Source organism: Uloborus diversus, chromosome 4, assembly GCF_026930045.1.
Source record: "Uloborus diversus isolate 005 chromosome 4, Udiv.v.3.1, whole genome shotgun sequence".
Classification (NCBI taxonomy): domain Eukaryota; kingdom Metazoa; phylum Arthropoda; class Arachnida; order Araneae; family Uloboridae; genus Uloborus; species Uloborus diversus.
The window spans coordinates 85,953,550-85,974,316 of NC_072734.1; the positions used below are offsets into that span (position 1 = coordinate 85,953,550).

Consider the following 20,767-nt stretch of genomic DNA (forward strand, 5'->3'; position numbering starts at 1 on the left):
CATGAGCAGTGCATGTCTGAGACAATTTCTTTTACTCATCATTTGTCCTAACATAACTGAACCCACACTTATTTGCAATATTAGCAACCAAACTTCAAATGATTAAAATGTTTTTTTTTTCCACCACACTTCTAAGATTTATATGAAATGGCTAGATGTAGCTGTTTAAAAATATCGTAGCTAATTTGAGAGGTTGCAGAAAATTTATAACAATCTGGTAGAAAACATTAAATATACAGACACAGAGATTTGATACAAGAACTTTATTTATAGCTTCCAAAAATATACGCATAGTAGGTACCAATTCAAATGATCAAATCTTTATTTCTTCATGAATGAAACAGAAATATATCTGTTTAACAAATTGAATTTGATCAAGGGAAATGGAGCAAGCCTCCAAACAATATGGTAAAAATCTTTCAAAAATTAACCAATTCCTCTTAAATGAATTGTTATGAGGCATGTTATGTCTTCAGATACTTCCACCCCTTTTTTGATGACAAGCAGACAAATTACACAGAATAATTTCAATATTTTGCCCCAATGTCTCGTTAGTTCTACCATTATCCTGCTTCACACTGTTCCTTCAATGTTCTACGTAGGATGCCTTTAAAGATGTCTTAACAAGCTTCTAGGCAAATATCTAGAAAAAGGAGGATCCAAGCTTTAAATCTTCAAGAATATGCTCCTACTTAGTCTTCCATTGAGCTTAAAAATTTACTTTCTGAATTTTCATTTAAACTATTTTACAAAAATTATGGGTGCTATTAACAAAGATGGGGTAAGAGATATTAAGACATGAAAGAAACAGGTGATCTAAAGAAGCTCCAAACATCTCTATATGGAGTAAAATTGCGTAACACTTTTTCATCAGGGGTGTGTAAAGAGGTGTCAGAAGGTATAAAAATTACTTAACAAATACACAGTAAAAATTAATTTAGGTTAGCTATGCCAATCACTGTAAATTCAAGAGATCAATGAGCCTGAGCTGTTATCTTTCGCTAACAGCTCAGTTAGCAAAAGCTAACAGAGTTAGCTTTTGCTCCTCAGTTGTGTAGACAAAATACTACATAGTACAGTTAACTCTCAATCACTGTACTCAAAGTCCTGAAAAAAACCGGCTGTAACCTTTGAGTTACGGGAAGCAACCACAGCCTTCTCAAGAGTTAGGGACCCAATGAAATCTATGAGATAAAAAAATATTAGAATTAGAGTCAACTGCATAACACAAATCAATGAATAATAAAAAGTTAGAACATAAGAAAAAAATTCACGTACACTTGTTATTTGATGATTTTAAAGTTGAATAATTTCCTCCTTGATTACTTATTACAGATTAAAACTCATGAAATATCACACACATTCATACTTCTGTTGAATCACTTATTACTCTTCAGGCTCCAACTAAATTGAAAAGCATAAGCAGAGGAAATGCAGCAAATGAAGCCAAATCTCTCTACTATGTGCCATTTAGTCAGGAATTTTCAGTTTTTGCATCTGCACATGCAAAATACTTCTTGGACTGAGGGGGAAAAAACAACTTAATTTAAAACTTAAATGCACAAATATTGCCATGCATCATAATCATACTGGAATAATACACAATGCATTGTTTTTTCTCCTTTTTCAAATATCAAATTGCAGTTGGTTCTGTTTAACAACATTCTATTGAATGACTTTTCATAGCCCCAGATACTCCACTGCAGTTTTAGAAGCATTCTATTTAAGTACGATTTTTTTGTGGTCCCCTGAAAGTCGTTAGATAGTCAACTGTATTATATTTCTCATCTATTTCTAATTAAATCATTTATTTAATAGTTTTAATAGGTAACATGCTGTTTTTAATAGCTTACTCTGCTTGACTTTTTTTGAACACAAATCAATAAACAATCACAAGTTAGAATACATGGGAAAAAGTTCATGTAGGCTTGTGTCATTTATCAACTTTTAAAAATACTACTAAGATAATAAGTAAAAATACTACTTTATCTACTTTAAAAATACTACATACAACTAAAGTTGTATGATTTTCTACTTGATTACCTCTTACAGATGAAAACCCCTGAAACATCATACAGATCCATACTTCTGTTGATTCAGTTGTTACTCTTCAGGTTCAGGCTAAACTGAAAAGTACAAGCAGAGGAAATGACTGACAGTAAATGAAGCCAAATCTCTCTACCATGTACCATTCAGTAAGGAATTCAGTTTCTGAAGCTGCACGCCCAAAATACTTCTTTAACTATGGGGGGAAAAAACAACTTAATTTAAATCTTAAATGCAACAATTTTACAATGCATCACAATGGAATAGTACGCAATGCATGAGTTTTCACTGTTTTCATAAACAAATTATTTTATTTCTGTTGTTTATTACACCATGTTTCTACTTACTCAGATGAACAATATAGAATAGCATCCAAAAGGAGAACAATTATAATAAATTAATATGAATTTCTGCCTTCTGTGCATAGAAAAAAAATCAAGAATACCAAATAACAAGCGGGGAAATGCTTTGCACACAATGCATTTTAACCTGGAGTGCTCACAGACATATAAGATAAACACACTAGTTGTGATCAGTGCTTCAGCAGTAGCCACTTCAAGGTTAATACTTGAGAAAATAGGATTCCAGGTCTCCCAATCGATTCAAAAGTGCATCAAACATCATTTACACCTCAATAGCGAAATATTAAATACATTGTAACATTTTACCCGCATCAAATCATATTATCGACATGCAAGGTCGAGCGAAACAATTTTGTAATAGATTAACTAGGTGCAACAATTTTTAAATAAATATTTTGATTCTTTAAGAATTGAAGTTTTCAACTCTGTTTTTTTGGGCACTTATCTAGTTCTTTTGTGAAACATAAATTAAACTTAATTATTAAAATTTGCCTTACCAAATTATCCTTGGGTACTTTTCATTCGTTCATGCGCGTCAAACCATTGCAGTCGCCTAACGTCATAGTTGCAATAAACTCCAGGTCAAAATCACTAACGATTTAGCTGTCATTTACATCTACTCGACAAGATGCTGTCCATATTTAGATAAAAGTAGCCTCACAAAAACTGGCCCAGTAATGCATTGCCATGAAAAGAAAAAAGAAGCCAGGAATATAATACAAACATTACAGTGCAACAAGAATAACACACAGTAAAAGAGCTGTAAAACACTATTGAAAAGATATTACATGAAGCAATTTGGCATTAAGTATAAAATAATTACCTATTGCTATTTTAATTGCCTGTTGAGCTGTAGGAGCTCTTAGTATAAAAAATGTCAGTCAATGCAATAAATGTATTATCAAACAGAAAGCTACATTAATGCTGATTAAAAATACACCAAATCGAGGTCTCAAAAACAATAGATATCTTCTGTGGTGACTAAAATACGGTTCATAAAACCTATCATCGGCAAACTTAGTCATTAATGAATTGCGACACATTTTGAGCAGTGTATTTATTTATAACCTTATAAAACAGCTTATACATGCAACGTAGTATTATTTTTTAAAGAGGAAGCAACTTGTAAGAAAATTAGATTATATTTCTTATATGTCAGTTCGGTGTACTGGTCAACACACAAAACTTATACTCACTTATAGATTTCCTTTCATTTTTGTTTTCTTTCCTTTTTTTGGCACTCTCGTCCGCCAAAAACATTGGTGTATTTTAATTTGTAATACACCAATTCGACATTTCCATGTTTTTAACGTGTCGAATATGAACATCACTCGTCAATTTAGCAGAATCTTGCACATCAAAATGCACAAAATTCTCTTTTTCCGTAATTTGTCTTGTAAGCTTTCAAATGAGGAAAAATTCGCCCCTACTTCAATAGTCATTCCTCTATAATTACAATAATTAGATCTTTAAAATACTATCCATATAGGAAAGTATGCCGAAAAAGCACGAGGCGCAGTTGTTTCTCACTGGAATAAACAACGCGAACGTGATCGCCAAATATCGAGGACGTATGAAACCACGCCAAGTTACTACAAAGGTTGCTAGAAAAATCGAGGAGTAGCAGACACTTCCCTGTATAAAACCGAAACTACACATTCATTTCTAACACTATTTTTGGAAATTTATATTCCCGGAATGGAAGTTTCCGGCTTGACGCTTGATTTCCGGTTACAATTTTCGTGTATTTGACATGTAAACAGTGAATGTTTTATTTCTTATATTTCTTTCAAATGAATAAATATGCAAATAACGCAATAACAAAACATTAATGTTAAAAGATTGTACTTTGAAGAGTAATTTGGGAGAATGTCTGTTAGTCATCCGCTATTAAAACAACTAAAAGGTACGCATAGTATGTCACAGAAATCCACTTTTTTACTTATTTCTACGATTTAAACTTTTATGCAGTATTGAAAATAAATTTTAGCTTTATGGAATGAGCATTTTTTATCGCTATTCACATGCTGTAGAAATCTATGTAAGCACTGATTAATTAAATATTAAGTTGAAGTTTCTTTCAAATATAGTTTCTGAAGTTTTGTGTCATTTCAGATTGTTATCGAATTCTTCGCATGAAATTCCCTATTTTTTTCGATTTACTTGTAAATGAGCGAATTCATTGAATTCCTAAAAAATGAGCAAGTAACTGCCTTCACATTCTCTTAAATTGCCATACTTAATCTATTATTTATTGTCTTTGAGGGGTATGGCCAAATTTTGTTATGATCCAATGTTTATTGGAAATTTTTGTGTGCACCTACTTTCCATGCCCCTGCTGCATTAATATTGACCATTTAACATGAATTATAACTTGCACAATTGACAAGAAAATGAAATTTAACCAACATGGTGTACATGTTATCTTTATTTGGTTAGAATATTTAACTTAATGCGTTCTTAGTATTTTGGCTGACTAGTGCTTTTTGACACATTACTTGACATATATTTACACGCTGTTCAAGGAAAGTTGGAAAAATCTGAATTTTATCATACAGTCAACTTTCTTTAGAATAACCTCCTATTATAGTGACTGATGCATGAAGTCCTGTTCCCTATTCCATAGATGCTATGTAATTTTACGTCCATTACAGCATCCAAACTGAACCGCTAAATCGAATATAATGCCAAATACTGAGTTTTTCCCCCGTTAATACTGAGGACAGGGCAGTAACCAGAAAATAATTTCGGGGAAGGGTTTAAAAACTTTCATTTAGAGCATTGCAAAAGGTAGTACATTGATGAAAACCAACCTTAACTCACTAAAAGCATTTTATGCCATTAATATACATAGGAAAGACATTTGCGTTTTGGAACAATATTTTTTGAAAATTTTTAAATATAAGCGAACCAAATGTCAAACCAAACTTTTTGGAAAGGGGGGGGGGGTTAAAACCTTAAGAACCCCACCCCCGTCTTGAATAAAATCCTGTCTGAGGACTAACTATTTTAGAACCTAATATCTGAAACAAGCTGATGTGTGAATCACATGACTTCCTTTTACTCCAATATCACCAACAGTGGCCAAATTAAAAGCAGATTTTAAAAACAAATCGGCAAATTTGTAGCCAAGTTGGCGACAAAACTTGGCTACCAAAAGACTGCCGATATATCACCAAGTGTCCATCAAATTATAACGCCATTTGAGTTTACATCAAAAATAACAATGATTTCCCCCCAAAAAGGGGCAAAAGACCCTTTTAGAAACATTCCAATGCAACCAAAAGGGGAGGTGCACAACTAGACCCCACTAGGAGTCTATGTAACAAATTTACGCAACATATATACGCACATACATACAGACGTCACTCGTTGTAATTAACTCGGGAATCATCAAAATGGATATTTCGCGTGTCTATACATTCTTAGGCACTTATCCACGTGTGGTCGAGTTGGAAAAAAAAACTCAGCATTCATTCAGGGGTGAGTAAAATGGAAATTAAGGTAGATTTTTGAGTGAAAATTTTTTGCGAATACAATACTTCTTTTTTTTTGTAAAACAAAGTAAAAAACCTTATTTTGTAAAAGATCAAAGTGAGGTATTTTCAGTTTTTAAAATGATGCAAATCAACAGGAATAAAAATGCTCTAAAATGTGCAGTTACATTATTCAAAACCTCAGTCTTAATGAAACTTTACGTGTGAATAAACAACATGTCTTTAACTAACAACTTTACCCAGGGCCGATCCTAGCAGGTGTGCAGGGTGTGCACCGCACAAGGGCGGCCAAAGCAAGGGGCGGCCGCGGGCCGCGTCATATAGTTCTTATAATCAATCAAAATTCCTCAAGAATTTCTCACAAGATAACTTATAATAAGTCGAATAAATATGCTGAATTTTAAATGTTCAATTATCAAAGTACGTAAGTATCGATTTCACGACAGCATAGCATAGTTTAAGAAAAATAGAATGTTAGGGAACATTTTGTTGGTTTATTGTCCATTAACATCTACTCTTTACACATTTGGTTGCAAAATTTGTGAAAAAACTGTTAATCAGGTATGGATACAGGGGAGGTGAAATGAGGGATATGGCTCCCCTCCTGAAGCATGAAAGGGTGCCTTCTAAAAGGAGCACCGAGGGCGGCCACAAATGTTTACCCCCCAAACTTTTATAGACCTAAACAATGAAGACATATTTCATTTATATATTAAAAAAAGCTATACTGATGAGATACTCTGACAAGCATTTCAAACAGTAAATTCTGTGTTCAACAATCGTGGGTGCGAGGAGAGAAAGTGGAAAATTGCGACTCCCCTGGGAGTCAAACATATTTGAATGACGAACTAAAATTTTGTAATTTTCCCCCTTTACGGTAATTTTTTCTAATTAAGATCCCGAATGAACTGCCCGGTTTCTGATCAGGTAAGAGGACAGGGCTCTAGCACCGGTTAGCAAATTTAAATGTAACTCCAAAACGAAGATTCAAAAGGATGCCATGACCTCCTTGACGAGACTAAAGAAGGCTTAAAATTGAGTTTCTAGGACTTAAATTTCGGAAACTTTCGCTGGTTGAACCACCGATCTTAAGGACCCAATTAAGTCTCTGATTCACCCCTTCCACCTTAACTTAATCAAACATAGACTAAAAATGTTGGCTCTAAAATCCAAAATGTGTTTTCAGAGAACAGCTTTTCCTAATGTCATCAAAAACTGTTTAATGACATTTTTCGGATTTCTTTTTCGAAATTTTTGCGATGGATTGCCCCAAAATCCATTCCCAAACATTACTACCAAAGACAGTCTCAATTAGCGTCTTTAGAGAGGCTTTTAATCTCACCTACTCTCACTTAACGTATTGAAAAACAAACTAAAATTGCGTTTTTCAAACATCAGTTTCAAGAACTTTCGGAGGAGGACCCGGGATCCCCCTTTTCTCCAACCCTATCACCATACACCTCAAAATTTCGTTTTTAGACGGTTCCGTGGAGCCACAGTACCCTTCCTGCCTAAACTAGCCTGAAATTGACTTCAGTTTCAAAAAACAGTTCGTGAGGACACACTGAACCCCCGCCCGCTCTTAGTCTCATAGTTCTCAAACAATGCTTAAAATATGATTTTGGGACTTGAATTTCTAAGAAATTCCGGATTAGAACTGCCTGGCTTATGTAACTTTTCACGGTGCTAGGGCATACCCATCAATGGTCGAGGTAAGGGGGACAAAAGGTCAATAGTTGTATTTTTAGATATTAATATTGAAAAATATCCGAAAGATACACCGAAACTTCCCAGTTTCGTTAACGTCACCAAAGATAATATATAATAGCGCTTTCAGAAATATCCGCTTGGGAGCCCCAAAACCCTTCCTTCCCAAAAATAGCCCAAAATGGATTTTAGTTCCGAAAAATATTTCGGTTCAGAACATTTTCATGTTACCCCTATCATTTTCAAACATAGCCAACAATGGGTTTTTGAAACAATAAGGCCGAGAAACACCCAGAGGAAGGCCGCCAGATCCCCTACCGTAAGCAAAGACAGCCAAAATTTTCGTTTTAAACTTCAATTTCGAAAAGTTTCGATGGGAGACGATTGAATCTCCCTTCCCCTAGCAACGTCAACAAAGGTAACCCAAAATTGCGTGTTTAAAACTTCAGTTTCGGAAAAATTTCGGGAAGAGTGCGATCCTTCCTAAGCTACGCTCACCAAAAATAGCTTCAAGTTGATTTCAATTTTAAAAGAATTTTAGGAAAGAGCTCCAACATTACTTTCCCCTGAAGTCTCGAAAAAGTTCCTAAAACTGCGATACTTGACGTCAATTTTGAAAATTTCTCCATGCACCTTGAATATACCTGACTCTTTTGTCCTTGCAACCGAACACAACCAAAGATGAACTAAAACTATTTTTCATACGCCAATTTCGATAATCTTCTTGGAGCAATCCCCCCTCCTCCATTCTTCCTCTGATGTCACTGAAGAGAGGCTATAAAATGCCTTTTTACTACCAATAAATTTTGGCATCTATTACTTTCTTAAAAGATATAAATTGTACCTAAAGAATTTCTTACTATAAAACTTTTCTTCCTTCTTATAAGCAGTGGCGTAGCGTAGGGGGGGGGGGGCACTCGCCCCGGGCGACACATTGCTAGGGGCGGCAAATTCTGTAACACTACACTAAAGTTAAAAAAGTGTTTTTATTTTTATTCATTTATTTATTTATTTTTTTAAAGACGGCACTTAGCTAGGAATGGCGAATTTTGCCTCACTAAATCAACATCAAAAACATTTTTTTGACTCTTCAGTTCTATATTGTCTCAGGAAATTTTTCTCGTTGAACCACGAGCATGAAATACCGGACACTAACATGTATGCGGATTATTTATCACTGGAGCTGACATAGGAAGACGAGAAGGGAGAGTTCAACCTTGTTGAAGAGGATTACAAATATCACAAAGATCGACAAGCAGTTTGGGGTGGGCTGAGGGGGTCCCCCCAAGAGAGCGCCAACCTCGACTACCAAAGGACGCAAAAAAATAAATTAATTAATTAAAAAAAAATAACAATAAATAAACACGAAGGCGCACAGCTGGTTAGAGGAAGTATAAAAAAAATACAAATAAAAAAAAAAAATAAAAAAAAAAAACGAAGGCGTGCACATTTGAGGACGCAGATAAAATAATATAAAGGCTTAAAAGATTTGAATTTTTTACGTCTTGCATTCAAATTATGTTTTTTGGAATCAAGATCCACGTGTGTGTGCAGATGTGTGTGTGTGCGTTTAGGCACGTCGGTGTGTGTGTAGGGCATAGACGTCACTACCCAGATTTGGTCTCGTTCGTGGAGGCTGGTGGAAGGTGGAGTTCGTAGACTTAAGTTTTATGCTTAAGTTAAATCTTGAATGAACGCAAACGTTTTCTAATCATGGCTGCAAAAGTTTGTCCTTTTAACAAGGCATAAAATAAAAAGGATGCTCATAGGTTTGAGGGAGCAAGGAAAAAAAAAACGTGGGTGCACAGAGGTTTAAGGACGAAACAAGAAGCGGCAAAGGTGCACAGGTTCAAGGGTGGGGAAAAAAAGAAAAAGAAAAAACGGAGGCACACGCGTTCGAGGGAGCAAAAAAAGATAAAAAAAAGTCGCACAGGTTCGAGAGCACAATAAAAAAAAAAAGAAAGAAAGAAACGAAAGAGCTGAGGTTCAAGGGTGCAAAGGTTTTTAGGGTGAAAAAAAAAGTGCACAGGTTCAACAGCACAAAAAAAAAAGCTAACAAGAAAGAAATAAAAAAAGTCTCATAAGTTTGAGGGTGCCAAAAAAAAAAACGAAGGCGTACAGAGGACTTTTGAGGGACCATCGGCCCGCAGGCCAGCCCGCCCCTGCAAACAGTCCTTGCCAGTGATGTTCTCATCAATTTTTCGGAGGGTTTACTCCCAGTAATCCATTGCATACAATATGTGTATGCGATCATGTACACAATATTTCGTTATATGAAAATATTTGAAGCTTGAAGGTATACGCTATATGTCAAAAAATATTTGAGAGTATACGGCGTATATATGGAGTAGATCCATATGGGAACATCCCTTATCATTGCCTTTAACTAACTTCGTGAGCGAGCCTCCACGTGTTTCCAAAAACCTTATGCACCTGTGGTTATTTTAACGTCCTTGATCATAAGCGTCTTTTTTTTTTCCTGCGCTCTCAAACCTGACCGCCCCCGTTTCCCTCCCCTTTTTTCTTTGCCCCCCTAACCTGTGCGCCTGTTTCTTTTTGCGCCCTGAAATCTGTGCACCTTTTTTTTTTTTTTTTTTTGCGCCCTCCCGTTTGGGAGTCAAGGTTGGCCCACTCTTAGGCGACCCAGTCCGCCCTTGGGAGAAAGATTCGTTTTTGGGTCCAAAACGTTAATTTCGAATAAAAAAAGAATTATGCATCGACTTTTTTTTTTTTTGAAAAGGTGTATATAAACCTTCCCAGCACTAACCTAGGCAAACTGAAAATTGTAACGAAACCGGTCTGGTATTTTCCCGAGTTTGCCCCGGACTTATTAATTTGGACTTGGTGTTTTATTTACATAAAGAAGAAGATAATAATGCTTAATTATTTATTTATTTACCTATTTACTTTTTTTTTAAGGTGCACATTTTTTTGGACATGGAGCTCATAGAAATGAATCCGGTTTCTTTGATTTTGCGTCAAAAAGTGCATTGAAAACAAATCATGGAAAAAAAGAAAAAAAGATCGTTTTGATGATTTTTTAAATATTTCAGGGTATTTTAGGTACCACTTTGAAGGTCCCTCCTTGCGACAAGTGTTCATCTTTTTACTTCCTTTTACAAAAAAGGAAGTATTGTATTCGCGAAAAAATTTTCACTCAAAAATCGCCCTTAATTTCCATTTTGCTCACCCCCAAATGAATGTTGAGTTTTTTTTCGATTCGACCACATGCGGAAAAGTGCCTAAGAATGTATAGACACGCGAAATATCCATTTTGACCATCACCGAGGTAATTACAACGACTTTTCTCGTGACGTCTGTATGTATGTGCGTATGTGCGTATGTATCTCGCATAACTCAAAAATGGTATGTCCTAGAAAGTTGAAATTTGGTACATAGACTCGTAGTGGGGTCTAGTTGTGCACCTCCCCTTTTGGTTGCTTTCGGATGTTCCTAAGGGGGTCTTTTGCACCTTTTTGGGGGGAAATCATTGTTAATATCAATGCAAACTTAAGTGGTGTTATAATTTGGTAAACACTTGGTGACGTATCGCCAAGCTTTTGGTCGCCAAGTTTTTTCGCCAACTTGGCGACGATTTTTTTTTTTTTAAATAACTTGGTATTAACTTGGCCACCGATGGAAATATTTAGAGAGTTAATCATTGAATCACATTATTTTTATTTATTTTTGAAAGTACAGTAATTCATTTTCAAAATTATTTTTTGGCAACAGGGGAAAAACAAACGATTTCTTTTTTCTTACTTTTTTTTTTTTTACTTAAGTATTATTTTCCCGAAAGAATTTTCACTCAAAAATCAACCTTAATTTCCATTTTGCTCACCCCCGAATGAATGTTGAGTTTTTTTTTTTTTTTCAAATCGACCACATGGATAAGTGCCTAAGAACGTATAGACACCCGAAATATTCATTTTGACGATTCCCGAGTTAGTTACAACGAATTTTTTCGTGACGTCTGTACGTACGTATGTATGTATGTGCGTATGTACGTATGTGCGGATGTGTGTATGTGCGTATGTATGTCGCATAACTCAAGAACGGTATGTCCTAGAAAGTTGAAATTTTGTACGTAGACTCCTAGTGGGATCTAGTTGTGCACCTCCCCTTTTGGTTGCATTCAGATGTTCTTAAGGGGGTCTTTTGCCCCCTTTTGGGGGAAATCATTGATAATTTTGATGTAAACTCAAGTGGTGTTATAATTTGGCGAACACTTGGCGATATATCGCCAGTCTTTTGATCGCCAAGTTTTGTCGCTAACTTGGTGACAAATTTGGCGATTTTTTTTAAGTTTTAAATCTGGTTTCAATTTGGCCACTGTAGGAAATATTTACAGAGTAAACTATTAAATCACATTAAAATTACCAATAATGGGAAAATGACATGAAATTGGAATAAAAGGAAGTCATGTGATTCACACATCAGCTCGTTTAACTTTTATTTTCTCTTGTCCCTCGGAAGAATGTTAACGGTAAACATAATGCCCTCGTCTGCTCCAAAAAAAAAAAAAAAATAAATAAATAAATAAAAAAATAACGGCTTTAAAACAAAAAAAGGGGGGAGGGGGAGGAAGTGACACTATTTCCAAAACTCCAAAATGGGATGAGTAGGGGGAAACGGTGATCATATATGGATTCAGGGGGTCATTTTATATAACGACATTTTATATAACATTTTACAGAACAGACTGATACAATCGACATTGATAGTGTTGTTAAAAATTTTCCGTTGATGAAAAGTAGAAAAAAAAATAGTTTAAGTTAAGAAGAAAAAAAATTTTCAAGCATAAATATGTGTATCAGGTAATTTATAGTCATATTTTTGTTTCTTTCTCTTTCCAATAAAAGGTTTCAAAATTTCTACCAGTATATACAGTTTTTGATCAGGTATAAAATGTTTTAATTTAAGGAAAATATTTAACGCTCATAATGCAATAGTTTTTTAAAAATATTTCGATCAACAACATTTTCTGTTGACGTATTATATTAAAATTTAAAACATGTTTTGGGTGATAAAATATTGCTTTCACTCTGTAAAATACTAAATATGTCATTTTTTCTTTTTTTTTGGGGGGGGGGAGAGGGTGTTTAGCAGGAGAATAAGAGGGGCGGCAAATTTGGTGCCTGCCCCGGGCGGCAGAAATCTACGCTACGCCGCTGCTTATAAGTTCATCAGTCTTCTGTTTTCTTTTTTTTTTTTTTTAATTAGAACTTGGTATAGAAATTTGAAGAAAGATTTATATTCACGTTAAAGATTAGTCAAAATATGCAAATTACTCTTGAGGGGCGGCACATTAGGTCTTTGCACACGGGCGGCCGACACCCTAGGATCGGCCCTGACTTTACCTGTGTTTAACTAACAAATTTAACTGAACAGTTTATCTTTTCATGCATATTTTGCTCCAACTGCACTAAATAGGTTATCTTATTTTTATAAACACGAGATGAAACTTAAGTCAGGGGTACTCACTCCCCCCCCCTATGATCAAAGGTGCGTCCCCCCAAATATCGTAAAGACCCGCCAAAAACACCCCCCCAATGAGAAAAATACCCCTTAAAACAATCCCCTCTAAAAATTTCAATGTCGCAGTCTGCGCCATGAACCCCCCTCGGTGGGCTCCCCTGCTTAGCTGCCCACTTCACTTAAAATAAGAGTGCAATTGAAAATTACACTACTGAACAAAAGGCACTTTTTGTCTGCATTCTGGTTTTAAATAGTCAATTCTTACTAATTTTGGATCAAAACAAACAAATATGTAAATGAAATTTTTTATTAGCGGTTGTTTTCAAGATATACAAAAGCCCACAGGAGAATGATACACAGCAACCACCCACTGATTTGAAACTAAATTTAAAAAGAAAAAAAAAATCTGTGCAGTAATTATAATGTAATTAAATAAATCCTGTTTCGTTAAACAGTGTGTAAATTTCAGAAAGCTGCAGTTTCCTTTAGCATATTGCTATAAACGCTTTATTTTCGATTGTTTTTTGTACGTCAAAGAAGGATTATATCTTGTTATAGTCAAAACCATACTTAGCTTGGGGGACACCCGGAGTAAGATTTGCAGTGTAACCCCCCCCCCCCCCGACAAATGTGTTAAAAAGAAGTTTTAATGTTCTATGTAAATATAAAATTCATACAGTTTTCCAAAACAACTACATTTGTGTTATAACAAAATTTTAAGTTGGCTAATGTACAAAATAAATAAAAACTATGAATGCTTTTTATATAACTTGATCTCCCGTTACAATGTCAAAAAAGTAAAGCAATGTATGAAATTGATGGCTCCTTAACTATTTCAATCGTATCTCAAACACAGGGAAAGATAATCAGGTTCTGTTTTTTGGTTTGAGAGGAAGTTACTACTTGGTCTAAGTATTGACAATATGAACCTAATCCTGGGTATAATATTCACTCCATGATGAGGGGGGGGGGGTTCGCCCCCAGAAAATTATGCACATTTTGTATCCCTTACAAGTTAATTTTCACGCACATATATTTTTTTTATCACTTTTTCAACTAGGGGAAGTGTATAACTTACGCAAAAGATTTTACTCAACCAGAAGTCAGAGATCATCATACGGAACTTCAAAATCTTTGCACAACTTTAGAAGAGATTTTCCGAAAAGGATTAAAAGGTTTCTATCGTTTCTGTATTTTGATTAAATATTCTTAACACATTTCATCTTTCATTTTGAACATCAAATGTGACGTTTTTGAATGTTTTGTGCAGCATGATTTCTGTGTTATTTTTGTTAAATACTTGGTTGGTACAATTTCTCCACCAGTTTTTTTTTTTTTTTTTTGTTTAACAATTTCAATATTTTTTAGAGTTATTCAACACATAGTTTTTTTTCTTTGACTGATGATTTTTTTTTCTCCTATTTCCAAATTTCTATTGAAAATAATCATTTGAAATTTTAATTCATTCTGTAAGCTTTTTTTTTTAATTTTTAATAAATTACATTGTTAACTAAGCATGGAAATTCAAATGTTCAATTAGTTGGTAGTCTGTGGTCAGTACACTTTTAATTAAGTTGTGACTTTTTTATTATTAAGCCTAGGATTTATAGTCCTTACGAAAATTGTATGGGTGCAAATGGGGTATGAAGAAAAGTATTGATGCATGAAACATGTACAAAATGATATATATGTGTACACTGCATATCAATACAAAATAGAAAAATTAATTTTAAAAAAACATTGCTTTAGCCATCAATTTTTTAAATGAAATTTAAAAGATTTTTAAAAAATTGAAAGAATAATACTAAAATTCTTGTTGAATGGAAAAAAGTAATTTTAAAAGAAAATTTTTTTTGTCAATATTTGTGGTAATTATCCACATAAATTACATGAACAGTAAACTCAATTACAAGCAAAAAAAATAAATAAACCAAGTACTCTCTCAAAATGTTTAAGAGGAAAAGAAGAACCGACAGACATGCAATGCAACTATCTCTCAAAATTTTTTTAAAATATGCATTAATTCACTAAATATCTTTGAAAATAGTATGAATTAACTTTTTTAAATTCAGTTTTTTCAAAATTTTTATTATTACATATTATTAATGTTATAGAAAATTATTATATATTATTTTTGTTTGATAATAAGCTTACTCTGCTTAGTTTCTTGTTTTAGGCATACTTTAAAAAATTTCAAGTAAAAAGTAGTTTTTCGAACAGTTCATTGATAAAAAGAGGCCAATAATAAATAATTCTGGCCAATTGCTGATTACTGCTAATTAATCAGTGCATCCCTAGTTTAGAGGTAACAAATAAATTTATCCATATGTAGTATGAGACATCACCTGTAAACTATAAGGTACAGGGGCGTAGCTAAGGGGGGGGTTTTGGGGACAAAACCCCCCCCGAAAAGTTAGTCTCAAGAAAAAAGAGAAAAAGAAGAGAGAAGAGAAAGAAAAAAAAAGAAGAAAAGGAAAAAATTCCAAGCGATTATACATATATATATATATATATATATATATATATATATATATATATATATATATATATATATATATATATATATATATAAAAGAAGTAACCCCCCCCCCGAAAGTCGGGTCTAGCTACGCCACTGATAAGGTAAACCTGTAAAAAAAAGTTTTTTTTTTTATTGGCGCCGTACTCTTGAATATCATTTCAAACTTTTCTTTTGAAACAACAATTCTGTTCTCCAAATGTTGAAAAGAAGTTGCTAGTTAAGAGGGTGTACTTGTAACATTTAGTATATTTTGCTTCTAAGGTGGTAGTTTACTTGTTGTTGGAATAAATGTTAAATTTTTCAAAGTGCAATCAAAAATTGAGTGATTTAAAATGTTTAACCTATGCACAGTTATGCTTTGTTTCGTTCAATGTAAAATTATGAATTTGATTATCAACGGTTAATTTCTGGCCAAAGTGATCTTTGACTTTATCCTAGTTTTTTTTCTGACTGCTTGCCAAGTTGACTCAAATATCTCTGGAGCAAAACAATTTTTCCATAAAAATTTAATTTAGCCTTTATTCATCCTCTGACTCTGACCAGCAAACTGCATTTCTTTTTTCAAAACTTGCAATGACTCGCCATATGATGTCACTATTATTTAAAGAAATAAAAGAGGCTAAATATTAAAGAAGACTCAAATATACTACTGCTGCTTGCATTTGTAGTTATTGTAACTTCAAAACATTTGTTTAAAAATGTAGATCTTTAATAATGTTAATTTTATAGTTTATTTCTTCATCAATATTTAAAAATGGAGCTTTTTAACAACAGCAATAGTAATTATAACGATAATTTTTGATTAAAATAAAACCAAGTTTTGCAAGCAATCTTTTACAATAATATTTTTTATTAAAGAACTAACGGTTTAATTGCATTGAATACCTGCTATTTCTCAGGGAAAAAGGACTATTAAAATTAAATCCTCGTTAATGTTCCAGATTTAATGTGTGATATTTTCTTTATTTTGATTTGGAAATAGAATGTTTGGGAAACTACATATCTTATATCTACTATGTTATATCTATCTCTATATATTCTTTTTTTGATGAAAAACGACCATTTCTTCTTTCTCTCTCTTGTAGGCACTTGTACACTTGTGTTAAAAAATATGAAAGTATGAAGCATACATTAATTTATTTTTTTGTGAAATTAATACTGATTTTTGCAACTTGATCTATTCTACACTTTTTCTGTATAGTTGCAACATCAACACCATTCGGCTTGATGAGAAAAGATTATTGGTTTTGGATTCATCATCTGTATGAAGTACGAGATCAATACAGGTACGACTGAAAATTGTTTTATCTTTTAAAGTCAGGGAGGCCTACCTGGGAAGGAGGGCTCATGGTGCACCATTGAAATTTTTAGGAGGGTTGGTTTGAGGGATATTTTTCTTTTTGGGGGCTCTAGCTCGGGGGGGGGGGGTGTCTTCATGGTATGTGGGTAAGGATGTGCTCTTGCTTTTTGTGAATGGGGCACCCCTCTTAAAGTTATTTGACAATGAGAAGGTAGTGGTGTTAGTTCGTCTCTAAAATTCGTGTGTTTTTTTAAATTTCACGTGTGAAGAAAATTTCTCCCATCAATTCTCAAAGCAAATACATATCTATACATTAACTTATATTTTTTATGCTCAATGTATAATTTAACTTAATTGATATTATTTATTTATATTAAACTTATTGTTTTATATCTTTTTATTAATTTTCAGCTATGACTATTAGCAGAATTGAGAATTATATTAAAATCATGATTTGTCAATAGCTAGTATATTCAGTGTGTCCCAAAATTTTATTGATTTGATATTGTGATAAATTACTTTGAATCTTTTTATTTCAAATATTAAGTTGAACCTCTAAATTTTTTTATGTAGAAAAAAACCTAAGAATTATTTATACAAATGCGATGCCCAGCAATCAGCTCTGGGCCGAGCTAGGCTGGTCCTAGTCAGTTTATAAGTAACCAATGAAGATTGATGGCCCTCGTAAAGCTATCCACCCCCTTGCTTGTTACCACCTCTTCCGGTAAGCTATTCCAAATGCCCACGACCCTACTAAAGAAGTAATTTTTTTTTCCTAATTTCCAGGTTAGCTTGAGATTTGAATAGCTTAAAACAATGACCCTTCCTCCTGCTTTCTGTACAAAAATTTAACCCGTTAACATCTTTCATTTTGATAAATTTAAACTACTGAATCATGTCCCCTCTGACTTTCCTTTGCTCCAGGCTATACATATTAAGTCTGTTATCATAGTCTAAATCTGAAAGCCCCCTTACTAGTCTAGTAACCCTTCTTTGAACCCTTTTCAATACAGAAATATCTTTCCTGAGATAAGGAGACCAAAACTGAACAGCATACTGCAAATGAGGGCTTACTAAAGGCTCTTATATAAAGGCAGAAGGATCTTCTTAGAATTGTTTGAAATATATCTATTGATAAACCCAAGCATTCTGTTGACTTTGTTGCTTGCAATTCTGCACTGTTGACTAAACTTGAAATCCTGATTTATTAAAGTACCCAGATAAGATTTATTGAGATAAATCTTATCTGGGTATCTTAATCTTCAGATAAATTGTTTGGTAATTTGTCAAATAAAGCTGGAAAAAATCTATTTTAATTTTGTTACTGCTGAACTGTGTAAATGAAATAGTGAGCATATTTGAGCATGAGTTTCACTGAAAATTATTTTAGTACATGTTATCACAGTAGTCCAAATCTAACTATTTTGTAGAATTCCTGATGGATTCCAATGGATCCATTTTCTATTAAAATAATTATCTCATCAGGATCAGAAAGGGAAAAAATAAGTGGATGAAAGCCTAAAGTAGTGGCCTAAAGTTAGTAGCTTATTATTTTTTTCTTTTTTTTAAGCAAAACACATTTGATCATTAGCACTTATATATGTAAATGTTATTTTAAATTATAAAAAAAAAAAGTTTGTAATTTTTAAAAGTAACTGATTAATGGTGGAAGCACCGAATTGAATATTGTTAGCATTGAATATTGTTAGCTTTCATATCCCGTATCATAAATTTAAATAAATTAATTAAATTCTCAATGCTATAAACTTAATCCCATAGTGTAAGTGATCCTGTCCCCTAACTCTTGTCACTAGCAGTCAGTTTTGATGCTGTTCTAAAGATACATAAAATAATATATTCTATGGTATAAATACTTTTTTTCCCTGAAGATTCGAGTCCTGAAGTTGTTCAGTCGAACCTCGTTTTTGCAAACTCTAAAGTGGCTAAAGTGATTGCTATAGCTGTAGGTTTGCTATATATTGCTCATTTGTAAGAACGGTGCCACAAAACAAAGAAATGAAATTTTACAGGGGTTTGAAGTTGAACTCTTCAGGCAATTTGCATTAAGAAAAAAGTAAGTTTGCTGTGCTCTCCAGTGGTTAATATTAGAAAATTTCATATTGTGGCAGTCTTCTTGCAAACAAGGGAAGTGTTTTTTTTTTTTAATCCAAACTTGTTTAGAACTTTTTCTACAATAAATGTTTTTTTTACCACATGATATTTCTCTTATTTTAGGATAAAAATAAGACAAATATTGTATCAACTGTTATACTCAGCAATAAACAAACTAAAAAAAATAATGTTTTTATTTGCCCATAGTATGGGAAGAGAGAGATTATTTTTGGTAATAACTTTTTTGATTTTGTGTACATTTCGTTGATTTTTCTGTTGACTGTTGTAAAGGAATCTATAACATGTATATAAAGTTTATCTCGTAAAAAAATTTCCTCGAAACACTGACTGCTGCCTTAAAATCACAATTCTACCAGAAAGTGGCTACAGTAAATTTAGAAAGAGAAAATTTCTTGCAAATTGAGAATCAAGCTACTTTTCAATTTCAGAATAAATTGAGGCAGCAAGAATCAAAGGGATGTAAGTGGCAAAATGAAAAATTTTGGAGATTACCAGTAAACATGGTAGGGGTGAACCTCTCCTCTGTCTTGGGACAAGAGATGGTACTAGTAGCCTTGGTAGTTGCTGCTATACAGCATGATTTAGAAAAAAAATTTCAATGAAAGCCTACCTAAGACTGAAACTTTAAACGCGTTTTACTCAAAACCTGAAAATGTCCACTTACTTACATCCCTTTTCTTCTCACTGCCTCAATTGATCTTAATCCCCTACAGAAAAAGTTTTTTGTTTGCCTAACTTAGTCATAGCAAAGAGTTCACGATATTATCAGAGGAACATTAGGTGAGGAATGTGGTTAGACTTGGAGTATTGTTGTGAAAAAGAGGGAACTATAGCGGAAGATGATGTTTGCCTGTCAAAAAACTGGTAAGGAGCTTAGGTGGGACAAGTGCAATGAAAAGCTCCAAAGTTTTTTCCCTCACCTTTTTGTATTCCTTCGAAATTTGGCTCATCGATTGTACCCTTTAAGGTAATCAAAAGTCCAAATTTTTAAATTTTTATCTCTATTATTTTTTTATTTATGACACTTTGATTTTTCAAAAAAACCCGCTTTTTTTCATGGATGCTTGAACATAAAATGGACTATAACTCAGCACCAAATATAGATAGAAAGCTTTTGTAAAAAGCATTTTAAAGTACATTAGTTGCTGTTTAATGGGATATGCAACATGACTAATTAAAAAAAATTTTAATTTTTAAAAAATAAAATTTAATTTTTAAATTTATATTTCTCAGAGAGAAAAGGTATAATGAATTTGTTTTTAAAAAATTCTCGAAAATTTGTGTGTATTTTATCTTCATTTGTGCAAAGTTTCAAGTTGGGATCTCAATGAGATCATATTTTTATGAATTTTTAAATAAAATTTGACTTATGAAATAATGACATTTTTCAAATTCTAACTAGTTAAATATGGGGTTCTTTTTACTGGGGATGGTCTAGTAAGTAGTAATTGATCATGACTATGCTTGAAATGAACTGACATGACTTTGTAGATTAGTACCCCCCCCCCCCCTCCGCCACACAACCACTTTTTATCTTGTTTTTTCTTTTCAAAACTGTATTTTTTTTAAAAAAAAAAGCCGGCACGTAAGAGTTATAAACATAATAAACTGGGACGCAGGCTGCTCAACGTCATTAGTGACTAAAGTTTATAAATGGGGGGGGGGGGGAGGGGATCATAAAAACTAAAAGTCAGAAAAACTGAAGAGAACCATTTATTTGCAC

At 33.4% G+C, this 20,767-nt stretch overlaps 1 protein-coding gene across 1 annotated transcript in view; it reads left to right on the forward strand.

The window, feature by feature from the left end:
- Positions 1–4,277: 4,277 nt before the first annotated feature.
- The window catches only part of LOC129220686 (uncharacterized), a 43,925-nt gene continuing 27,435 nt past the window's right edge, over positions 4,278–20,767 (forward strand). The window contains exons 1-4 of the mRNA XM_054855116.1: positions 4,278–4,323; positions 5,505–5,528; positions 14,188–14,265; positions 16,813–16,897. Of these exons, the coding sequence (XP_054711091.1) occupies positions 4,278–4,323; positions 5,505–5,528; positions 14,188–14,265; positions 16,813–16,897 (233 nt within the window). The remainder of the gene's footprint in view (positions 4,324–5,504; positions 5,529–14,187; positions 14,266–16,812; positions 16,898–20,767) is intronic.